This window comes from Phaenicophaeus curvirostris, chromosome 2, assembly GCF_032191515.1.
Source record: "Phaenicophaeus curvirostris isolate KB17595 chromosome 2, BPBGC_Pcur_1.0, whole genome shotgun sequence".
NCBI classification, from domain to species: Eukaryota; Metazoa; Chordata; class Aves; order Cuculiformes; family Cuculidae; genus Phaenicophaeus; species Phaenicophaeus curvirostris.
In genome coordinates this window covers 45,561,402-45,584,642 of record NC_091393.1, presented here as the reverse complement: position 1 = coordinate 45,584,642, position 23,241 = coordinate 45,561,402, and the positions used below count along the sequence as shown (strand labels likewise).

Below are 23,241 nucleotides of genomic sequence, written 5' to 3'. Positions count from 1 at the left end.
TCCTGGAGGCCTTTTCCAACCTAGTTATTCTGTGAAAATCCCCAGCAGTTTCAGGCAGAGTAAAGGAACAGCTGAATACGAACACTTTTAGAATAGCTTTGATTTCAATCTTCTAGACAGACCAGCTAGTCCAAAAGAACACAATGATGATCCTCTTTGTGCTTGAAAACAACTGTCTGGGTAACTTTCAGGTAACCAATTCTTATTTTCATACTGACATTATAAGGTAAACTCTACTGAAAAGCAAAATGAGTAAATGAAGTAGAATTCAACTGCATCGCAGCACAGTAATTCTTTTTAACATCTTAGCTGCTCCTTTTATGCAAGGCTTTGTTAAGAAAGCTTCCAGATTTCACTCCCTGGTAAAGAACTGGAAACCCCTTCAGGCCACCTTCAGGTTTCTGTTCATTCAAATTAAAATTAATTTGGTCTCAGATGTAAACAGGGGCCAGGCTACATAAAACTGCCTCTGATGCAAACACAACTTTTGAAAACAATATTTTTTCTGCCAGCCTTGTGCTGTTGCTAGTTTAATAAATGTTACAAGTGAATATTCTCCTGTAAGCACGTTGTTCCACCAGCACGAGTGCTAAATCTGAACACGAAGAGCCATGAGGCCATTACTTCTAAGGACTTCAATGGGGCCCAACACTTCTTGTGTAAACTTCAGGTCACTTCGATATCTACAGTAATTTTTCAGCATAACATAAGCAGAGCAGCTAGGCCTAAAAGCTAACTTTGGCTAAACCAGGAGCGCTGCTTAGGTTTAGAGATACTAATTTGAGATGAAAATAGGGTAAATTAAGGTAATGAAGCTCCTGTAAGACTAGAAGACAAGCTTCTTGCATCAGACACACTGCAAAGGAAGCCTGCAAGGTTCACCCCAGCACTGGAAGTTAAGAAACATTGCAATGAAAACTGCATCACGCAGTTACCGTGATTCCTTTCTACTCATATTGTGCACAAAGCCAGACTGGGTGAGCTCAGCACTCGAAGTGTGGGAACACGGGGGCACCCAGCTTTTTGTAGCTTCTTCATATAAGCAGGATGAGAGTTCACTTCCACAGCAGAAGACTGAACCAGCGCCTTTCACCTACTGATGCCAGCCAGTCCTTGCAAATTGGCCTTACTGGGAGAGGTTTAATTCAGTGCTCACAGACAAAGCCTGAGAATCAAAGTGTTTAGGCACTTCCCACCTGCTGATTTATCAGCAATATGTAGCTTCTATTGATCTTAAATTCATTGTCGAGACACCCTGGTGACATACAGGATGATCTAGGCCTGCATACCTGCTGCAATTGTACAATGCCTAATATCTAAGCAAATGCAAAATGCCCAGAAATGAAGCCTGTCAGTCCTTTGATATGCAACTGCAACAGTCATTACAATCTAGAGCACAGCCTGAAAACTTTTCTTGGTGAGATCAGCAGGACCATCTGTATTCATTTTCCTCAGGAGGTGCCTTCTCAACTCTAAGTACCACAATTATTCTTCACTTGAAAGGCCGGCTGACTTGGCATATTACAGTATCAGGGTTTGCCCATTCAGGTGGTCTGGCTGGGATAAGCACCTGAACTATTCAATCTGGCAATCTGTGGTCAACAGCCTTCTTGAAACTAGGTTTTAACAGAAGTAACAAAATATGAGTAGAAAATCAAAAAACAACCTACCTCATAAAAGCCTATTGTACCTAAAAAGCCTATCACTTCCTAATCACAACTTCAGCACAACAATCTTCTCAGATACCAGAAATGTACACCTGGAATGCTCACAAAATGCATGCACACTCCTTTAAAGCCTTCAAATCTTCTCCCTTCCTACTCACTCAAGTCACATTCATAAATTGGTTGTATCAGGGGAAAAACATCGAGAGCTAGTTGTGATCAGACAAGATGCAAAGAGTTTTAAGAGGTGGTAATCTTGAACCACTGCTTGGCTTTATTTTACTTATTAACATCCTGCAGAACTAACACAACATACATAACTAAAAAATTTCCTCAAGCCACATTAAGAGAGAACAGTAGTAAATCACAAAGTTCCTCCTCTTCTACCATTAGTTCTAAGTAACTTCAGTTGCAGTGACAAAGCCAAAGAAGTATGAGAGATCTGGCTGACATTTAACTAGTTTTATCTTTTTCACTTCCTTCCCACTCCACTACTTGCAAACCAACCTAATCTTTCATACCTTCACACCACACACTTCATCTTATGATCATCTTACCTCATACGTATCTTTAATGATGACATAAAATTAATCTTCAAATAAAATTCACCCACCTCATCTTTAAACACCTTGCCATGTTCTTCACATCCTGGTAAACTCCGTATAAATTCAGAGACCTGCCACCAAAGTACACAACAAAAGATTTAGTAAGACCGTTGTTTTCTCAAAATAGTTTTAAAGGCTCACAACCATGTAAGTTTTTCAGCTATTGTTTTATGGCCTCGTATTAGGTGTTCCACCTTCTTCTGCACTATATTCTCATTCTCCAAAACAGTGTACAACATCCAAACTACACACCAGGAATAGTTCCTTGGTTGGTGCTGACCCCTAAAGCACTTCTCCAAAATGACTGTGGGTGCTAGATGTTATCAGTGTAGATCTTGAGCACCTGGTCTATTGGGTCATACATTTAGCACTTGCCTTTCCCTCTTTAACCCCAGTGAACACACACTCACACATATATTTATATCTGTACTTATCTATACACATATGAATTAATAATACTGTTTCTAGGGCTGGATGGTAGCTGAACAGGCATTTTGGGGATGTGTAATATTAGGTCTGGCTGACTCTAATCCTCTTAGTACTAATGCATTACTATTAATTTATGTGGTTAATCTAAAACTCTGAACCAACCAAGATTTCAAAGGCTGTGGCACTGAGACAGAAGACACGGGAGAAACCTACCTCATCCGTACTCCACTTAGAAACTCTACTGGCTGGGATCCCAGCTACACTTGGAAGGAGCTTGCTCTGCTGTTCCCAGCGCAAGGGTAGGCCAGGGATTTGCAACTTGGATGACGTAATAACTGGTTGAGAAAGAAGCCGCTGCGTGTTGGGTTCCTCAATATCTTTAACAACATGAAGCAACAAACAAGCATTAAATCCCTCAGTCACTGATGAGATCAGTCACAGTGAAAGGATGCTCATTTCTAACATTATATATGGGCTTCCCTACACAAGCCACACAGTTTTGCTTACACTAGAGTTAGAGGAGTACCATGACTGTTCTTCCACTAGCATGACTGTAATTATATTGGCTACATATAAATGTAACATGAAACATGTACATTGAAAAAAATCTCTTCCAACTCAACAATCCTATGCCAACACAACTGCTAGCACACCATAGGTCAAATAATTTTAAATGTTTTGATACAATAAATCATACCCACATTTAGCAGATATACAGTAATACAAGAACTAACTTAATTCCAGGGCTGAGCTGTTAAAACTTCATCAAAAGCAGCACTGCACTGCTACAAAATACCAAGTGAATCAGTTGTACAGTTCCAGCCCACGCAACATTTATGTCTCATCCACAACAAAATGTTTTTCAGTTCTTCTGAGGATAAAACACAAATGTCTGCAAATTCCCTTCTCCTGCTTTAATTAATGTTCTATTTGGAACATAACATTTAATTCCTCTGTGCTGCTACGGGTTTTTTTGCAAGGTCATTTCCCTTTTTATCTCACTTATCTATGCATAATGAAAGGAACAAGCTCCCATCCCACTGGCCTCAAAGGTAATGTTCTGGTGAGAAGGCAGCTTCAGCCACATGCTGCTCTTGCTGCTCTTCTCCAGAAAGCAGCAGCAGTTGCAGGTGTGTGTAGGAGGAAAGAGTGAAGAGGCATGCCTCAAATGATGTCAAACTGCATAAGGCATCTATGTTCATTTAGAACCACTGCAAATGCAAAAGCAATATGTCTGCTATGAACTCAGGCCTGAACGCTTCCCAGCTGTTGAGCAAAATTGTGGAAAACTTCTGGAAATAATTTCTGAATAAAACAGCTAACTAAGAACCTATGTGTAGTATCCCTTGATGATATGGCTTTATGCAATCACTCACAAATCCCCGTGCTACTTTTTGTTTGGATTGCTGACTTGTATTACAGCTCCATTCTATTTCCACTTTGGGGAAGTTGCTATTATTCACAGGTCTCTCTATTCTTACTATTCTAGTTTTCATACATTTGTACCCGACAACTAGGGCACAAATTCCTATTACAGATTTTTGCCAGCACAGTGTGACTGGTCTAGAACACAAAATGTGGCCAATATAGGATGTGATTACATTTGCTGGTGTTGTTCTGCTCCTCCTGGTTAAATTTTTGTCACTTTGAACACTTACCTTCATTTTATATCAATGTCCATTATTCAGAATTTTACTTCTAAGTCATTTAGTCAGTATTGTCAGCCCAGTGACTAGATTTTTAAACAGACTCCTTAATTTTTTTCTAACATCATATTCATGCCTTTGGAAGTGAACTCACTAGGTTTGTTTACACTTCACTGTTGTTGTTCAAACGCTCCTTAGAGCTTCTACTACTACTGAAAATCTCACTGAGAAAGGAAAGATTCTTGTAAGGCAGCAAGGATGCTCAGTGTAAAAGCCTATTTTACCGAATAATATCTTTCTGATCGTTCCCTTGAATCCCCTCCTTATTCCCTGATATTTTTGTTTCTAAAAATAGTCCCTGACGAGTTGAATATCCAAGTTTTTAGCTTGCTTTTTTTTTTTTTTGTCATTCGCAAAGCATGTAATACATTGATACTGCAACATGAACAGCAGACAACAATACTGTGTGAAGGAAACAAAGAGCAGGGCATTAGACTATGTTTTACAGTGCCCTGTCAAACCAAGTCCTACATACTTCCAGCAAGAGAAATTCTACATCGTTTCTGGGCAGCCTATTCCAATTGTTCTCATGGTGAGAAGTTTCTCCTTTACATTCAGTCAGAATTGTCCCTGAAGCAACTTGTGACCATTTGCTGTTTTCCCTACCACTGTGCATCCAGGAGAAGAGGGCATTTCCATCTTCTCTACAATTACTTTGTAATTACTGGAGGACTGCGACTAGATTCCTCCAAATCTACTCTTCCCAAATTCCTCCAACCTTTCTCAGATATCAAGTCCTTCGATTACATAATCATCTTGGTGGCCCTCCACTGGACTGCCTCCAGTTTTTCAGTGAAGTAAAAATGTTAGTCATTCCTCTGCTAAGGCCTGTTCTGCATATGGGTTGACAGAAAGTATCAGACTGCACAAGAGACCAAGGCTGGGCTGGATAAGCCACCTTTCACTACACTTTTGAAACAACAAATGAATGTTATACCTTTACAACTCAGCCTGGTGTAATCACCTATTTTTACAAGTCAGTGCAAAAACATTCTTGAAATGAATCTTCTACTACTAGTATTCATTTTGCACTCATCTTCACAACTGCAATAAATTTCTTGGCAAAGCCTTTGTTGATTACAAGATAAAGAAACACAGTGCTACTGTTAAATTTTTGGACACAAATAAGCTGCAATATAGTTTTGTGAAAGAATATCACACTTCTATTCTGCAGATTTAATGTGAAACAAATGAAGTACTGCCCATTTACCTTTAATTTCGTTCAAAATCAGCGGCTTATTTTCTGCCTCCTCTTCTTCACACTCTCTGTTCTTTATGGTGTCCTTTGTTGGTAATACTCCACTGAGGAAAATAAGATGTTCATGTTTATCAGTACATCATAAAAATCACCAAGCATTATGACATCTCTTGCTAACAATGCTATTAACACTCCAGGATTCCCACACAAAAGATGCTATATCATCATAAAACTAAAGAAGAGGATTTAATTTCTAACTTACACAGATGGCATAACTACCAACACGAATTTCTAAATGAAGGCTCGAGAGCAGTGTAAACTAAGATTATGTAAAATTGTATCAATGCACTTGACGTCGTAACTAAAACTGGAAAACATACAAACGAATGTAGTGGATGTGTCCACAGTGGAGGATGGGAAGACTTAAGAATGCATACATAGCTGCATCTTCTACACAAAATCTGATGGTTATCCAGGCCACTTTCAGGAGCTGCCTGAAACAACAATCATTCCTTCTTCTCAGTCTAGCCTTCAGCTCTACCCCACTCCAATTCCTGCACTTCACTGACATGCTGTTGTGTAGCTGTTAAAGATCCCACTGAAAAAAATCTGGCCTTTTTATTACTGTTTTCATTACTTATTACCCAGCTAAAAGAGCTGCTCTTTGTCTGCTGCCTGTGGCTGCTCTCTCAGCTTTGCCAGCCTAAACATTTACAAAAAAATGAACGCCTTCCCCTTATTGAGGAAGACGGGGCAAGACAAGTGGAAAGAAGAGAACTTCTAAAGGGATAGATGTATCTTCACCTTAAAGTCAGACCCCAGGAAGTTCCTTTTCAAACTCTGCCTTCATAAGGTACTTCCAGCCCGGGTTCTTAAAAAACATACTGACGTTATGTGTGTATTTATTTCTCCTGTTTTTAAGAACTTGAGAACCCACTGGCCAATTCTTGCTAAACCATCACAGACGTGGAGCTCTCAGAGATACTAAGTACATAATGAACATTTTCTAAAAATAAGCACCAGAGACAGAATGAATCTGAAGTCCAGACTACTACTCATGCTTTACTGTCTACCAGAGTAGTAGTCAACAAGAATCCTTTTACAAAAGTCTCAAATACAGATAAAAAGTCAAACTAGAATTAATACCTTGTTAGACATCAAGATTAGCTAACCTCAAAACAAAAATCCATGGAAGAAACAGTCCTATTTAATGCCATTGTTTACATTTATACTCTTAAATACAATCTATACATTTACAGTACTACTATACAGCTATTTATACTAATCAATACAAGTAAGCATTTGGAAATAAATCGGCTGGGAGCTGCGAGTTCACTGACACCAACAAAATTACATGTAACACACTATTAATGGTGCAAAATGAACACAACACATCGGAAAATCCATGCTTTGTAGTATGGTATGATATAAATAATGAAATGACAAGCAACACCAGTGAAATATATACAGCAGGCATGCCTTTTTGTGCCACAAAGGAATTCTCTCTACCATCTTCCTGAGAAATATAACCTGCATTTATTTACTTAAAAATTATTTTCCTAACCTCCACAAACAGAGAAAACTTGCAAAGTAGGTTGCTACAACGTCAAAGGAAATTATTACTGTCATTCAGCGTAAGGAGGAGAGATCACCAAAACCTGTAAGGAAACACGTCTCTTCCTATTTTCTTGAGGATGATTTTCATAGAGACATACATGCAGAAATTTTATTTTACTAGTTAAATACAAGATAGCATCATTAATTGAAGGCTTTGGGAAAGGGGTTGGAAGATAAATTTAGTTTTCTTTTCAGAGGTAGTGCCATTTGATTTCCAAGCCAGAGTGTTCACCCTCCTTAACAGTAAATATTTCCAGAGTGAAATCCCTATTACAGTGAAATTCTCTTGTTACCCTGAAGACAGTATAAAAATACGTCCATATGAAAACTGAATATGCTGCAGACATGTATTCTGAAATTTAATTTTAGGAACACTCCAGAGGGACAAGCTGCAGTTTTTACACACATATTTATTTCGAAGTGTAATTTTCCAGTATAATTGTTTGTATGCAAAAATGCCTCTTTCAAATTAAAAAAAAAAAAAAGAAAGAGAAAGAAAGAAAAGGAGTAAATGGAACTGGAAATTAGCTGAGTAACGCTTAAATTTAACACAACAAAATAATCTCAAGGTTGATTGCGTATGTGGCTGGTTCCTCAATCAAGGACTTGTATGGAACAAAAGATTACCTGGAACATGAAGGGATACACAACTGTGCTGAAGTCAAACATAAATTAAATTCACACTACGAGCTCAGCAGCTAAAAAACACACAAGTATTATGCATGTAGGTCTTCAATTATGCATGTGTACTTTGAATACACATCTAAAAAGATCCATTGGGTATTGCAATAACCAGATGTTCAATATTTTATAGTTCTAGCAGTTCATATATACCTAATGCTGTGAACACTATTTTTCATGCCTCTTTCAAAGGAAGTTTATTCAACTGAAAGTCCTCTCTGACTATCCTGGATTCATAAAGATTGTGGAAAGCTAGATGATGAAATGGAGATAGTCATCAGTGTATTCAAACAGTTCAAACACAAACTGCAAAGCCTTGGGGTAGTTCAAAGTTGGCATGAGGCTGTTATTATCTGAATGAAAAGGACTCAATAAAGAGAACAGATAGCACGTATATTGGTTATTTTAGGGCTTCATAAAGATAACACCCTCTAAAAAAATAAAAGACCAAGAAATTGTTCTTAAACAAATTTTAAGACATATTCTATAAAGTCAAAGTTTATTTTTACAAAAAGATTAACCCATTGCAATTATGGTTAAAAAGATAAATGACAACTACCATTTAACAAAGTTTATTTCAGAACTACATATGAAACTGTCTTCTCTCTCTTTCTGCTGCTTCAATTTACTTGAGTATGACTAGTGAATCCTATCTGTTTGTGACACGGAAATTATATCAACAGTGCTTGATGCTCCTACTAGATTTTTTTCAATACAACTTTAATAATATCACCTGATTGAAATAATGTCAGAGAACGTTCTGAAGAAAAGCTGACCGATTTTAAAAGATGCAAAAAGGTACTCATTCTACAAAATACCTTTTGTATTTTGTACAGTTATTTGGAATAAAGGAAACAATGAAAACCAGTTCATGAAAGAAAAAAAAAATCTAGTGGAAAAAGGAAGGGAAATCGTAAAACACTGCCAGATTGGGTTAACTCAACTTGAAAAAAAGGTAGAGGAGTTTTAAGGGATTTAATTGCTTCTTAATAAAACAGATAAAGTTCAATCATCAGCTTTACTGTGAGGTATTTACCATATAATACTAACTATCCAAAGCTTCAAGATATTATTATTACTAATACTTACAGTTTTTGTATTATGAACACATAATGCAGTTGACATAAACATACAACAAATGATACTTTTTGTTCCAGGTGTCTTGTATTTCTGTATGAAAATGGCCAATAAAATAGTGCACTGATGTTGTAACTGATTAAAAATGTAGGGAATACATTTCACGTATCACCTCGCGTATCACCATGAAAACACTGAATTCTATCCTTTTAGCCTCAAAGATACCCTTTTTATACCATAAATATTGTTTTCCAGTGCAAGCTTGGAAACTCTCTCATGTAATTTTCTGACAAAAGATATGTCAAATCCTGAAGTTTAAGGAATTCCTTTTCAATTTTAAATAAATGTACGTATTTGTACATGTACAATAACGTTTGTACATGGAGGTAGGCAAGAAGGATTCCAATTTCCAGTAATTTCTCCATTTTGTAGAATTTTTCCTCTTTTCTCCAATACGCATTTTTTGTTTCTTAAATGGATTGTGACACTCACTCCCGCCCATTTCTAATGACAGCTAAAGAACTTCCATCTCCTTCCCCAGTGCTTCCAAGAGTTGCATGGACAAATCACTGTACCATTGCCCCGTAAGCTGCATTTTAAACCGACCGTCTCCAATCAACCCATACTTTGAAAGAGATTGATAGTTACCCAAATGCCTTTTTTTCTTTCACATCAAATAACAGGGGCTTCTTGCAAGGAGATTTACTTTCTGCATCTTCCTGCTTAGTTGTTTCTGATACAGTTTTCCCAAATGATCGATTGTGAGCTGAAGATTTCATACCTACATGACCAGGGCTGGGGCATTTCCTGTCACTGTTTAAAACAAAATAACAAAATGTTTAAAACTGAGAGCAGCTTATTTTCTCCATGGACAAAGAGTCATTAAAGTAACTGAAGAAAGAGAAAGACTTTGCTTGTTCTAAGAAATACACAGAAGTTTCTTACTTGCCACCAACAAAATCGTATGCCTCGAACTTTCAGAAATCTTAACATAGAACTCTATTCCTCATGAAATCATAAACTTTTAGGCAGTTCAACAGGAACAGAATTTGCCTAATGTTATTTTTTATAATAAGCTATCCACTTCAAATATTTATAACACAATTACTGACAGAAAATCATCATCTTGATACCATATCCCTTTGCTTTTTTCCCAGTGGTCATGCTAGAAGCTTCAGCTACAGACTTTAGCATTGCTTTTGCAAAACTCACTTCCAATAATTTGATTCCCCACTCCCACAATAACGACAGAATTGATAGTGGCTATTCTTCAAAGAGCAACATTAACTTACCTTCATGTCAATAAAGCCACTCCAGCAAACAGAAGAAACACAAACAAATAATTTTCTTTAGTGAAACCAAGTGGCAAACAATCCATTTTAAATTCCATTTAACCACTTAGTAGTCTAGACAGTTACACCAAAGATGAAACTCAGCTATTTTTAAATCATACATAGTAAAATCAGTATTAGTCTTTGACAGCTCAGTGACCTTTTTGATAAGCACTGATGAAAACATTTCTTCCCTTTAAATGAAAAAGCAGATAAATAGGCAGGCCCTTCTGAAACCATTCAGCTATTACACAACTACAGATTATGTTGCAGAACACTGAAATGGAGTATCACTGTTAGTCACAAACATCACTTCAATCATCATTACTTGATTACAGGAGAGGTGGATCTTTCACTTGCTTCCACTTTTCTGTTTCTGGGTATAGGGCTAGCTGCAGGCATTTCCCCGCTCAACCGGTCAGGTAAGAGGCTTTCTTTGTTCAAGTTCATCTCTGAATATGGGCAGCTGACTGCACTAGAAGTTGAAGAAGAGAAATGTCTACTTATTCTCAGACACTTTACTGGATTCACTCAGTTCAAAGTAAATTACATCAGAGACCAGTTTTCTAGAAGCAGATGCAATCAATAAACATGAAGAAGATTAGAAAAAAAATGCAATAAGTAGTCATACTTTAAAATGCTAATAAATCCACTGATTAAAAACCTCAACCTGAATGTTTTTCACGTTTCCTTTTGACAGCAACTTATGTAACACAAATTGTATTAATTTATACTACAGTATTCATTCTGGTAAATTGCTTGATGAATGTTTAGCCTGCTCTCTCATACCTTTCACAGTACTTTACACATAATATACAGGGTACTTTTGACTATACACACACCTCCCTCCAAACAAAATCATATTCCCAGGCTTATTTTCCTGCAATGGAGGGTATTTCTACTATGTAATGTCAACACAGAAGCTGCAATGTAAGGGCATAGTAAAAGGAATGGCACACATGCTCTTACTGCAGCAAATGCCCCATCTTTGCAGATGCCATTTGGTGGTATTCCATTAAAAGACTGCGGTATTTTCACAGTTTCCTACCATTCAGTACTCCCTATTTCACTACACTCCAACTAGAGGAAGAAAGAACTTGACACTGTTATTCGATAATGACTTATAAATATTACTCTAACAAATGTGAAAGTCATACCTCCCACAAGAGCCAGAAAAAGGAAGAAGAGCAACACAAAACACACTGAACTAAACTAGGACTTTGTCTTTAGAAGAATACAATGCAACGTTCAACTGATTAGTCAGGCTACATACTCACATTTCAACAGTAACATCACAAATTCTGTAAGGTATATATACGCAACATCAGTGATTAACAACATGCTCAATTTTCAAATCTCTAAGATATAGGAGAGGCTATACTAAACACAGAACCACAGAATGGTTTGGGTTGAAAGACACCTAAAAGATTATCCAGCTCCAAAACCCGAGCCATGGGCACCCAACCAGGCTGCTCAAGGCCCCATCCAACCTGACCTTGGAACACTTCCAGGGAGAGGGCATCCACAGCTTTCCTGGGCAACCTATTCACCACCCTCATTGTGAAGAACTTCTTAATGTCTAGTCTAAATCTTCCCCTCTCCAATTTAAAGCCATTCCCCCTCATCCTATCACTACATGCCCTTGTAGAAAGTCCATCCCTGGTTTTCTTGTACACTCCCTTCAGGTACTGGAAGGCCACTATAAGGTCTCACCAGGCCTTCTCTTCTCCAGGATATTAATTTATAATCTAAACACACTAACCTTACAATCTGTATTACGAGGAGCTCTACTACAGTAAAATGTAAAATAACATGTGCTGGGTTTTCACTAATTTTCTTTTCAAGAATATAACCATCTGCCTTTCCATGAACTATTGCAACGCTGTATTTGTTTCACTGATTGTTACATGCATGAGTTCCAAACAGAACTTTCTAATATAAATAAGTCTACCTTGCCACTCATATGTCCTGCCACCTCCAAAGTACAAAAACTAAATAGAAAACCCATAGGTTTCATTTTCATGTTCATGTTACAAAGCAAAGAATAAAAAAAGACACCTCACATTCTCTTTTTCCTTTACTGATGAAGCTTTTGATTCACAGTGTGTATGAACAAGTCCAGAGAAGAGCAACAAAGCTGGTGAGGGGGCTGGAGAGCAGGTCTTACGAGGAGCGGCTGAGAGAGCTGGGGTTGTTTAGCCTGGAGAAGAGGAGGCTGAGGGGAGACCTCATTGCTCTCTACAACTACCTGAAAGGAGGTTGTAGAGAGGAGGGTGCTGGCCTCTTCTCGCAAGTGACAGGGGACAGGACAAGAGGGAATGGCTTCAAGCTCCGCCAGGGGAGGTTTAGGCTGGACATTAGGAAAAAATTTTTCACAGAAAGGGTCATTGGGAACTGGAACAGGCTGCCCAGGGAGGTGGTTGAGTCACCTTCCCTGGAGGTGTTTAAGGCACAGGTGGACGAGGTGCTAAGGGGCATGGTTTAGTGTTTGACAGGAATGGTTGGACTCGATGATCCGGTGGGTCTCTTCCAACCTGGTTATTCTATGATTCTATGAATCAAGCCCCATCACAAGACTGGACCAATATTAGTAATCCAATTTTGGTCTTATCAATATAAACATAAAATTGGTGGAAATTTACATTTCTCTCAGTGTTAGCATAAAAGGAGAAAATTCCTTAAGGCTACACAGGCCAAGGCAGTCAGTCCTTGCTAGGATTATCAACACAGGAATGTAATAGCATGTTTGATTTTGTTAGCTGGTTCATTTGAAAACAAACCAGAATCAAGCTTTTTTTTCTGTGCTGAACTTGAATTATGGAAGAAAAACATGTCAGCAGAATATAATTTCCAAACTTCTAACAAAGATGAGATCCCCGTTTAAGGCCATTCCAAGCAGATGGTGTTCCACAACAGACTGTACAGTGTCTTCAAGGGACACACAGCCATCCACACCCAGAGGATCTACACACGACAGTCATCTTTGCTGCCTTCTGAGGAAAGGGGTGGTAGTTCCAGCCCCTCCTCTGAGATACACGCACTGAAGTTTTCTGCCATGAGAACCTTCATACCAGAAATTTACATAGTAGCATAAGATAGAGCCAAATGGGTGGCTGGACTCTAAACAAATAGGCTCGAAAAAGGGTATTTTTTTGTTAATGAAAATGTTTTGAAGACATGGACCAGAATATACAAATTAAAAATTAACTTGGAGCATTTAATATTTATTTCTAATTTCTCCTAAGCAGAAATGTTCTCTTGGCACTCCATTTTAGATTTATTTATGTACCTCTACACTTATGTTTCTGCCTATTGGTTTTGTCTGTCTTAGGACTAGCCTCTGCCAAATGCCTTAAAAGAATAAAAAAACATGAACTGAAAGATGTGGAAGAAGAGATGAACACTAGGGAAGAAAGGAAGTTACTTTATACTCTCAGGTTTTTATATTACTGCATCTATATAAAGATGTCTTTTTTTCCTTTCAAATACGCTACTAGATGAAAGATACAGGCTTCAGAAAAAGGTATGAATGAGCTAATGCTGGTGCAATTTAAGTTCTTGCTGTGACAAACTCATACTGCTCTGATTAAATACAGTTATCAGAAACTCAGGAACATATTGGTTAATCTCAGTTCTGCCATTGCTATAAGGCAAAGCATGTAATCTTCTTTTGGCTTCCTATGCTCACAGGGGTGCTTTGAATCTTAGTGTTTTTAAGCAGTTAGAGGGTTGTCTCAAGGAAACACTAAACACTACCAATGTGGTATTTAACTTCAGCTGTGTATTATTAGACAAACCTTACACCACAATGAAATCTGACAATACCGTTTCATCTCCAGCAGGTCTTCTGTTTACCAACTTCATCAATACGTTTTAAATTAAAAAACAATAACAAGTCTCAAGATTCAGTCCTTCATTAGAACTTGCCTGCTTACACACTGCCTTTTCCTTCTGTTTTTTCTGGAAAACCAGAAGTTGACCGATATTTTCAGTCAACAACAGTTATAATATTAACAATGCTTTAGAATACTAGACTACAGACAGATTTTTCTTTGTATTTAATCATTTGAGTTGCTGTATCATTTTCTAAACACTCCTTGACAGTCCTTTGATGTTACTATTACTTTGGGCAACAAAAAGAACCCCCAAGGTTTCCACTAGTAGCTTTGTTTGAACAAAACACAGCATGAATGAACCTGTGTATGAGTTACATGGCTTCGGATCAATCAGTAAATCCTCCTGCCTCTAGCATTCAGTTCAGTTTAACTTGTCTTCTACAAAGAATAAAATATAATCTTGTTATTTCTACATACTAGAAGTATTTAATTTATACAGGACTGTTAGTTTTAGAGACAGCTCATCACAAAGGCTCAGAAATCTTGATGTTCAGGTAATTTAATATTAAATTAGGATTAACTCTTCTGTCAACTTAGATCTAGATATCTGCTGCACGTTGCAGTTTGCCTTAGCACACTGTTTCGAAAACAGAAGTTCAGAAGCCACTCTGCAAAATGACCAGATGTCCTTGACTTGAGGGTACCAAGGTTTGCCAGAGGATTAAGGAATGTGGCAATAAGTGGAAGCAGCAGCAGGTACCCAATTTGAAACTTCTATTATACATCTAACAGGGATACATACCCTCCAGCACTGCTTCATAGCTTTGAAACCATTCCAACACAAAGATACTCAATTATGATCTGAGCTGCTTCAGCAGCCTCAACCAACGTTTCAGTAAACAAATATTCACATTAACAACAGCAGCACAGGTGTACATAATGTGATTTTCTGAGGAAAGGGAGCCACTGTTTCCAGAGTCCTGCACAGGTTGAGTGAAATCTGAGCATTAAAATAAGATTCTGTTTTTATCAAATCAAGTAAAATCAATAAAGAAAAAACCCAATGCACCAATTACTATTTCTTGTATACCATGCTGAAGACTTCGTGGGATCACAGGCCAGCAACTGTCAAGTCATCAGAGATTTTACACAGTCAGCCCTTTCCAGAACTGTCTGATGGAACAAAGGCATCAAGGCAGTATATCTCATTTGTGGTTATTTTCAAATTGCTCTTCTATCACTTCAGATACATACCTAAGTAGGGTTACACGTGTAACTTTTTTCTTTACATTTCAAGGGTAGTAGGATAAACTAGGCTACTGATGGGTGGGCATGGACCTTAGTCTTCTCCAGACACCTGGAGATGCTCCCATCTTCTAGTAGTATGCAAAGTTCTGAAGCACACAGCCCAACCTCAGCCATATCTAACATTAGAAGTGAATATAAGCCAGGATTCTCTTATAACTTGAAGAAGAAGAGTAAGGTGGTAGTCTGGTAAAAAAAAAAGTTAAGACTGAAGTAGTTTTTAGTATCCATTATTAGTCTTTATGATTGCTCAAAATATTTTGCAAACCTGTGTGGAGCCACAAACAGGTCTCCTGGTTTAGCTGTACTGGTCAGAAATCTTACCAGTCCTAGCTCCTTGTGGCCTTTCAGGTGCAAGTTATTGCCAAGCACTGCTAGGGGATGAGGTTGTATGACAGCTCTAGAAGACTTCACCTGTATTTGCTCAAACTACCTTCCTTGACAGGTTAAACAAACAGACTGGATTAACGGATGGATTAGACTTTATCTAGAGCAGCCTAGTGTCCAGATGACTGCATCTGCTGGTAGTGATACGTGGTTAGTAAGAAACCTCTAGCAAAAACGTCCTTACAACATCTGGGGATGTATTCTTTTCTTCTGTTGGATTTTTGTTATGTGACGGCTTTACTTCAGTTGATTTTATGAAAACGTTTTTAAGTAGTCTGAAAACAAGTGATACAAACTTTCTCTTTCACAATTTACAACACATTTATTATCAAATACTATCAAATAACTTCTCTTTTAGGAGAAGGCTGCTTCAACAGCCTAAACCTGACTCAAGAGTGGCTTATAACAGATTTGGGTAAGGCCAATGACCTTACATAGGAAATAAAATGACATTTGAGACTGCCATCAAAATCAGAAAAGAGGTACTTCAGCAGACATTGAACAAACAGATACAACATCCCGTTGAGCCGAGGTACCCCACATTTCTGCGCTGCAGTTCTTTTACAACACAGTCTCAACCATGGCACATTCATTTCACTTCAACTTACACAATTCACAATCATAAATATGTAGGTGATCTGCATAATGCTACTAACCTGCACATCAGTCTCAGTTTCAACTGTGCAGCACAAAACCCTAGATCAACTAGTGACAGACATTAAGTCCTTATTAACATCAACTCTTCCAAAAAGTACATGCTTTAACCCCACTACATAATTAATCACTGAGGCTTTCATCTGGTTCCTAAGGAACAAGCTCTCAAAATTATTTCAGAATTACTTAGCATTTTAAATTACCATCTTCACTGCACACAAGCATTTATGCTGTAGATAGACGGTGTACCTCATCATGAAAAAAATGATAAGCATGGTTAAACACATTTCAAGGTTGCCAAGAGATAAGAGCCAAAGGACTGCTACCTGAGGTAGATAACTATACCAATTTCAAAATGTCTTTGTTAATTCACAAAAAAAGTGATTGTGCAGAACTTTCGAGATGACTTGGACTCGCAAGTCTATAGACTCCAGATAAATAAGAAACCTCATTATTTTCTTCAGAAATGATCAAGAAGAAAATCCTCAATATGAGCACAGAAGGCAAAGCAAAATAGGTAGTGAATAAGACACTTAATGGCGTTAATTTACTTGCTATGGAAGAGCAAATACCTGTCTTGCGACCAACATAATTTCTTTGGTTATACTTTATCTCCTAGAACTATCAGGTAACAAACAAATAACATAACTGTTAAAATTACAGTAAAAATAAAACAGAATAGATTGTCATGAGTTTATTTCCCTTCTTAATGTTCAGGATGAGTAAGCATAACAACTTTAAATATCATGGAAATTCTAGTTATAAAAGCAAAGGCTACAGGAACTAACTAGACAAATACTTCTTACTCATCCCTTCCCTGTGAAACAGTAGAATTTTAAAATGCCAACATTTATTTAGAGAGATCATAAATCATGAACTCTTACGACATATTCACTTATGGGGTTTCAGTCTTGGGCTAAGAATAGGTATGTTCACCTGATTCTAAGTAACTGAGATAGCACATGGTAGGGAACTGGAATTTATCGCCTTACAGATCAGGTACATTAATAAATCATACAAGACTCAATCTAATGGAATATAAAATAAAATGTATTTCAGCTAAGCAACCAGGATGGTTCATAGGCAAGTCTTGTTTACTTCACAGTTGCAGTGGATTAAGATGTGAATGCAGTAAGTTACCATATGCTAAATGAAGGATGGCAACCTCCTAATACCTTGACTGTTTAAGAAGTCATCCTCCTGATTGAGTGCAACAAAGCTTCTCAAAAGGAGGGCAGAAAAAGTGAAAAAAAAAATAGAAGAACCAAAGAAGAAGAACATAGACAGAAAAAGACAAAAGGAAAAAGGTGAGAATAATCTGAAAGACAGCAATGTGGTATACTGTGTCAAGACACCATGACAGTTCATACTGCAACAAGTTTTGTCACTAAAGCTAACCTAACCACATCCCTTCCTGGAGATAAAGTTTGCACAAGCATCAGGAGTTCTGCCTCCTAACAACACAAACACAATGCCCCTGCCATAGATTGCAAAAAACTTCCTTGCAGCAAAAGATGCCTTTTGCACACTAAATACAAAACAAAACAGCAAGTTTTGCTGGCAGGTATTTTCGTTAGGCATGAGTCAGGACACCACTGCAGGTATGCCATCAAAACCCTGCAGTGTAATTCTGGTCAACAGGACACAATTCACTCACCAAGACCATGAAAAGACTGCAGAGCTAACTTGGATCGCAGTACTTCAACAATACGCTTAAAAAACCATGAATGGACAAATATTGATAGAGCAGACCTCTGGCAACATGTGAGCAGAAAGCACAGTGATGTGACATTCAAAGATCATATGACCGTGTAATGGAAAAATTCCAGTATAACTTCTGGAAGCTCTAACTTGCTAAACAGTTATAGGATATTTATGATACTTAATTCTCAAATTAACATGCTACAGTAACTGTATATCCCTTACTGAAATATTCAGGATTCACCTCATACTATAAATATTTTTTTTAAAATTAACTTAGTAAATGTTTCCCATTTACTCTCTCATTGTCTCTCTGTCCCCCACTCCATTCTCCCATGCTATTGCTCTCCTTATGTCAACCCTCCTCTAGGACAGCTTGGGGTGCCCACATTTCTGGGTTATATTTCAGAAGTTGTTCAGCAAAAGCATCTTTAGAAACACCAGATACAAACAGCATGTGGTTCAAGCTGTCATTTGGGAATACGTCAATCGGAATTTCCTTTTCAGCATTTTTCCAAGCCAACAAGCAAATCCTTGCCCCTACCAACCAAGCAGAACAAAACCATCCAAAGCCATAATATAATTAGTGTCTTCATATTTCAAGAAGTTCAATAGTTACTGCTTTATAAATATGTCTGTAACGTTTTGCAATCTGAACAGAAAGCTGAGGAATCCTCATAGGAACAAAATACAGAATAGCTGAATCTATCACATGACAAAAAATTGTTTGACAAATCTTATCTTGGCACATCCTGGTGAAATGAATTTACAGATTGTTAATGTTTATTTCAGCATGCTCACCATGGCAACTGAAACCATTGCATATTTAGGTTTACAAGACTTCCTATTTTTTTTCCAGTTTGGATATGTTTTCTTGTGAACAATAATTAAAAAACCCATTAATTACAGTTCCATAGCACATACCTATGATGACCCGTGTGTCTTGCTCTTTTAATGTGCCCAACTCCCTTACATCCTGCTGTGGGACACCCTCCATGCTCTAAAGCTTCCACCAATTCCAAGGGACCTGCATGCCAAGAGAAATTACATGTGACATTAAAAAAAGTATGTAATCTTTAAAAAATATATAAGTACGCAGGAATACCAAAGTGCGATAGTAAACATGAAGATGAAATAAGTAAACAAATCCTAGTTTTAAAGTACTTTACAAATGCATTCTGCAAAAGCACGACGGAGACTCAAACAACATAATCCACTGGAGAAATATTTATTCTGTGTGAGTAAATCTCTACAGGGAAGCTACAACTATATAAAGAATGCAAAACTTGGAGGAATTGTATGATTCCAAATTTCTCTCCTAATAACTACATGTAGTTGGAACTTGGTTGTCTTGCAAGAGCACAGACAAAGTAAGCTACCCTGCTGTTCCCAAAGACAGGGAGCTGTTCATAATGGGTACTGACCTTCTCAGTTTTTAGCTCAAGTCTTCCAGTGAACAAGACACGAAAACAAAGGCTGAAAATACTACTGAAAAGAAGAACAAGCCATCAGGAGATTTTTGACGTTTTTACTTATTTGAATTTATGTGTCTGATTTTCATCAACCTGTAACCATGATGCCTACAGAGACATTAATGCATGTAGCTGTCAAAACTAGCTTTGACACTCAAGCAAACACAGTATGCAACCCATAGTTTCATAGCAAGTGAGACACAGACCTAGTCCAGCACACAAAACTGAAAATACCTCCTGCAAATGTGCACTGTCTCTCTAGTACTGGTTTTACTCGAAAAGTATATGGGCTTTTATCTCCCCCTACAGATAACAATACTGGCAGAAGAAATATATTTTCCTAGATGAAAGATAGATTCTTCCTCACAGGTGGACAGTGAAAGACAGAGAATTATTATGTATAATTAGGACAGTCCAAAAGCATTTTTAACAAGTATTCCAACTAAGCTAATGTTACAACACTATGACTACATTGAAGTCCAAACACTTCTACAGGCTTTAAAATAGCATAACAGATGAGAGAACAGAGAACTTTATCTTTTCTACATTTATGCAAAATTGCTGCCTATAACATAACCAGTTAGTGGACTCAAAGGAAGAGTTAACTCAATATGGGTGCTTTTGTGAAGGCAAGTCCTGCCTCACTGATGATCTGCTTTGCTAAAACTAGCTTCCTACAAATGTTCTCTCTTCACTTAAAAGAATTACAACTCTCCAAAAATCTAAATTAAAAGACCTGCAACTGGCTGCCCATATTTAGGCAGGAAGCTGCCGTTTGTGTTGCTGTGCAACAATATTAAAAATCAACACCAGTACAAGGCTCTTAGTTCCCTAACTGCTATCAAAAAGGTCATAATCCATCACGACTTCACTACATCTTAGGAGAAAACACTATGAATACACAAATACTGGGAGCGTAAGTCCATTATGATGACTGCTTTAGACTAATATTGCTAACATTGCACAGTGTTCACAAAAACCTTCTGGTATTAAAGACAGGGATCTGGACTGCATCATTAAAGGGAATATCTTACTGACCGAGGAAAATATACTGTGCTTTGTGAAATATTTTCTTCCCTCCTTCTGAAAACCTTTTATAAAACTTGAAATGAATTTTAACTTATTTGGAAACAATATTAATATTTTTAGAACATTCCATTTGCTATATAATAATCTACAGTAATAATAGTCATAGTCAGTATAATAATATATTCAGTAATCATCCTATTTTGAGCATATTTGTGCAGTTAATAAGTCTCTTTCTATTTAATGGACAGTCACTTTCCAGTCACATTGTCCATCTTTGGTTTCGTAGCTTAAATAATATCCAAAAGTCACTTCCACCAGTCACATGCTAAAAGACATGAACAGCGCCTCCTACGTCACAACAAAGAGTATATATCACGTTGTATGATGGGCTTCTCTATTTTGTTTCTTTTTTGTCTTCCACAAAACGAACTTGGATATTTTATGTTCCCACATAGTCTAAGATTATTTTTTTTTCCAATCTTAAGCAGCAGTCACATCGCAACCTTATTCAGCTTTTTTGACATATGAAACAGCTTTTATTTATGTGGCCACAGACCACTTTTTCCCACTGGACTGTTCCTTCATTCAGTGCATAGGACAAATCTCAGATTAAGCAGTGGATATGCTGCACCCTATCTTCTCCTTGTTATTCACTTTGTGCTTTGGCACTTATTGCGCTCTATTCAGACTCTGCTCTGAAGGCAGAATGATTAACTTCGTAACAGGCAGTCATCAGTGTACCACTGGAGTGCTCAGAAAACTAATGAATATACTGTGATTGTGCTCTTGATAGGAAACATTTCTTCCGGATGTTTTAGAGACGCTGAATTGAGGTACTGAGATTTTCAGGTAACACGTTCACATAACCTGTGTGCGCCCTATCCCAGTTACTTTACATTTTTTTTTTTTCAGAGTACTTGGCACTGCTCAGCATTTATTTCCCAAGCCGCAGCTCTTTTTGATCTCATTTACAGCTGTGAACACTCAGCACTTCTGCAAAGCATACCTCAGAATCACAATATAAAACAATCCCAGAGAATAGCACTCAATTAAAAATCACCTGTTCAAAGTTTGGCTAAAGTGATTATTTAAATTATTAAAGTGCCATTATCCAGAAACAGAATGGCATAGGCAGGGATATCTTTACTAAAAAAGTCTCTTCTCCCTGCAGCCTTCAGTCTCATTTATGATAGACCTACTCCTTCTTCAACAAGTACAACAAAACCCCCAGAGAGGGCAAGTCAGTAAATAAAGCAGTAGTTGATACTGTGCTTCTGTTACATTTATCTTCAGTGTGAGCACCATTAACCCCTCTTTGCTCAGCTAAAGAAGAAAAGGAATTTAGGTGGTTTTGAGGATTTGCCACAGCACTTGAAAGAACCTTCTCAGAGCAGCGTAGAGCTAGAAAGCACGCTAACCTTCAAGAGGATGTGAACAGAAGACCTTCAAGAGTGATGATACTCTATCCCTATGGAATGCCACAACAGCTTCAACACTGGCTTTGGGAAGACCACGATTTTACACAACAGATCTTTACCATTACTGCAGGTTTTGACTGTGGTTCTTATGAAACACTGTATTTCCACTACTGTAAGGATCGATAAAGCTATCGACTAAAAAGTTAATAATTACTGACCATTGATTTTGCACTAAATAGCACATTTACATTATTCTGCGAATCCTAGTTGCTACTCTTCCTTGGACAGCACTAGCAGGGAAAAAGACAGCACAGTACACGTGCCTTTTAACATCATTACATTACAATGTGACTTCACTTACTCAGTGGAGGCTGAAGAGGGTGCCCAGTTTTTGCACACCAGCCTGCAGGATGGATATCGGGGCTATCTACATCAGTCCAATAATCATAAATACTATCCCAGCCATCAAAATGGACCTAAAATCAAAAAGGAGAATGATATATTTTAGATGAGAAAAATTCTCTATAAAACCAGTTTGCCCAAGTAATCTATAAAAATGACATGTCCATTACAGAAGGTACTTTAAGATAACTATTGACATTACACAGAAAATACACGTACATTAGATTCTGGACCGACGGATACTCTAACTGAAGTAAAGAGACAAGTGGTATTTGGTTGTTTACTATTTCTCACATCACTAGTCTCACATCCCAGGAATAAAGCAGAACAAGTTTAATTTTCACATTAATACTTAAAATAAGCATGACTATCTGCCACTTTTTTTCTCCCTCCAAAAAGAAAAATCCAAACATTTTTGATCTCCTATTTTAACATGATTTAAGAATAGCAAAGCACTAAGAAAAGGACTTTAATGGCTATAAATTGGAGGGGCAGACTTAGGCTAGACATAAGGAGGAAGTTCTTCACAATGAGGGTGGTGAGACACTGGAACAGGTTGCCCGGGGAAGCTGTACATGTCCCATCCCTGGAAGTATTCAAGACCACGTTGGTGGAGCCTTGGGCAGCCGGATCTAGTGGGACATGTCCCAGCCCATCACAGGGGTGTTGGAATTAGATGATCTTTAAGGTCCCTTTGAACTCAAACCATTCTATGATTCTGATTCCATG

At 37.7% G+C, this 23,241-nt stretch overlaps 1 protein-coding gene across 4 annotated transcripts in view; it reads right to left on the bottom strand.

Annotated features, from left to right (window-relative positions):
- The window catches only part of L3MBTL3 (L3MBTL histone methyl-lysine binding protein 3), an 81,025-nt gene that overhangs the window by 1,012 nt on the left and 56,772 nt on the right, over positions 1 to 23,241 (bottom strand). For all 4 annotated transcript variants that reach the window (XM_069851849.1, XM_069851852.1, XM_069851850.1 and 1 more), the window contains exons 15-21: positions 22,472 to 22,586; positions 19,116 to 19,218; positions 10,637 to 10,783; positions 9,626 to 9,790; positions 5,615 to 5,706; positions 2,912 to 3,075; positions 2,278 to 2,340 (exon numbers count right to left, since the gene is read on the bottom strand). In XM_069851849.1, the coding sequence (XP_069707950.1) occupies positions 2,278 to 2,340; positions 2,912 to 3,075; positions 5,615 to 5,706; positions 9,626 to 9,790; positions 10,637 to 10,783; positions 19,116 to 19,218; positions 22,472 to 22,586 (849 nt within the window). The remainder of the gene's footprint in view (positions 1 to 2,277; positions 2,341 to 2,911; positions 3,076 to 5,614; positions 5,707 to 9,625; positions 9,791 to 10,636; positions 10,784 to 19,115; positions 19,219 to 22,471; positions 22,587 to 23,241) is intronic.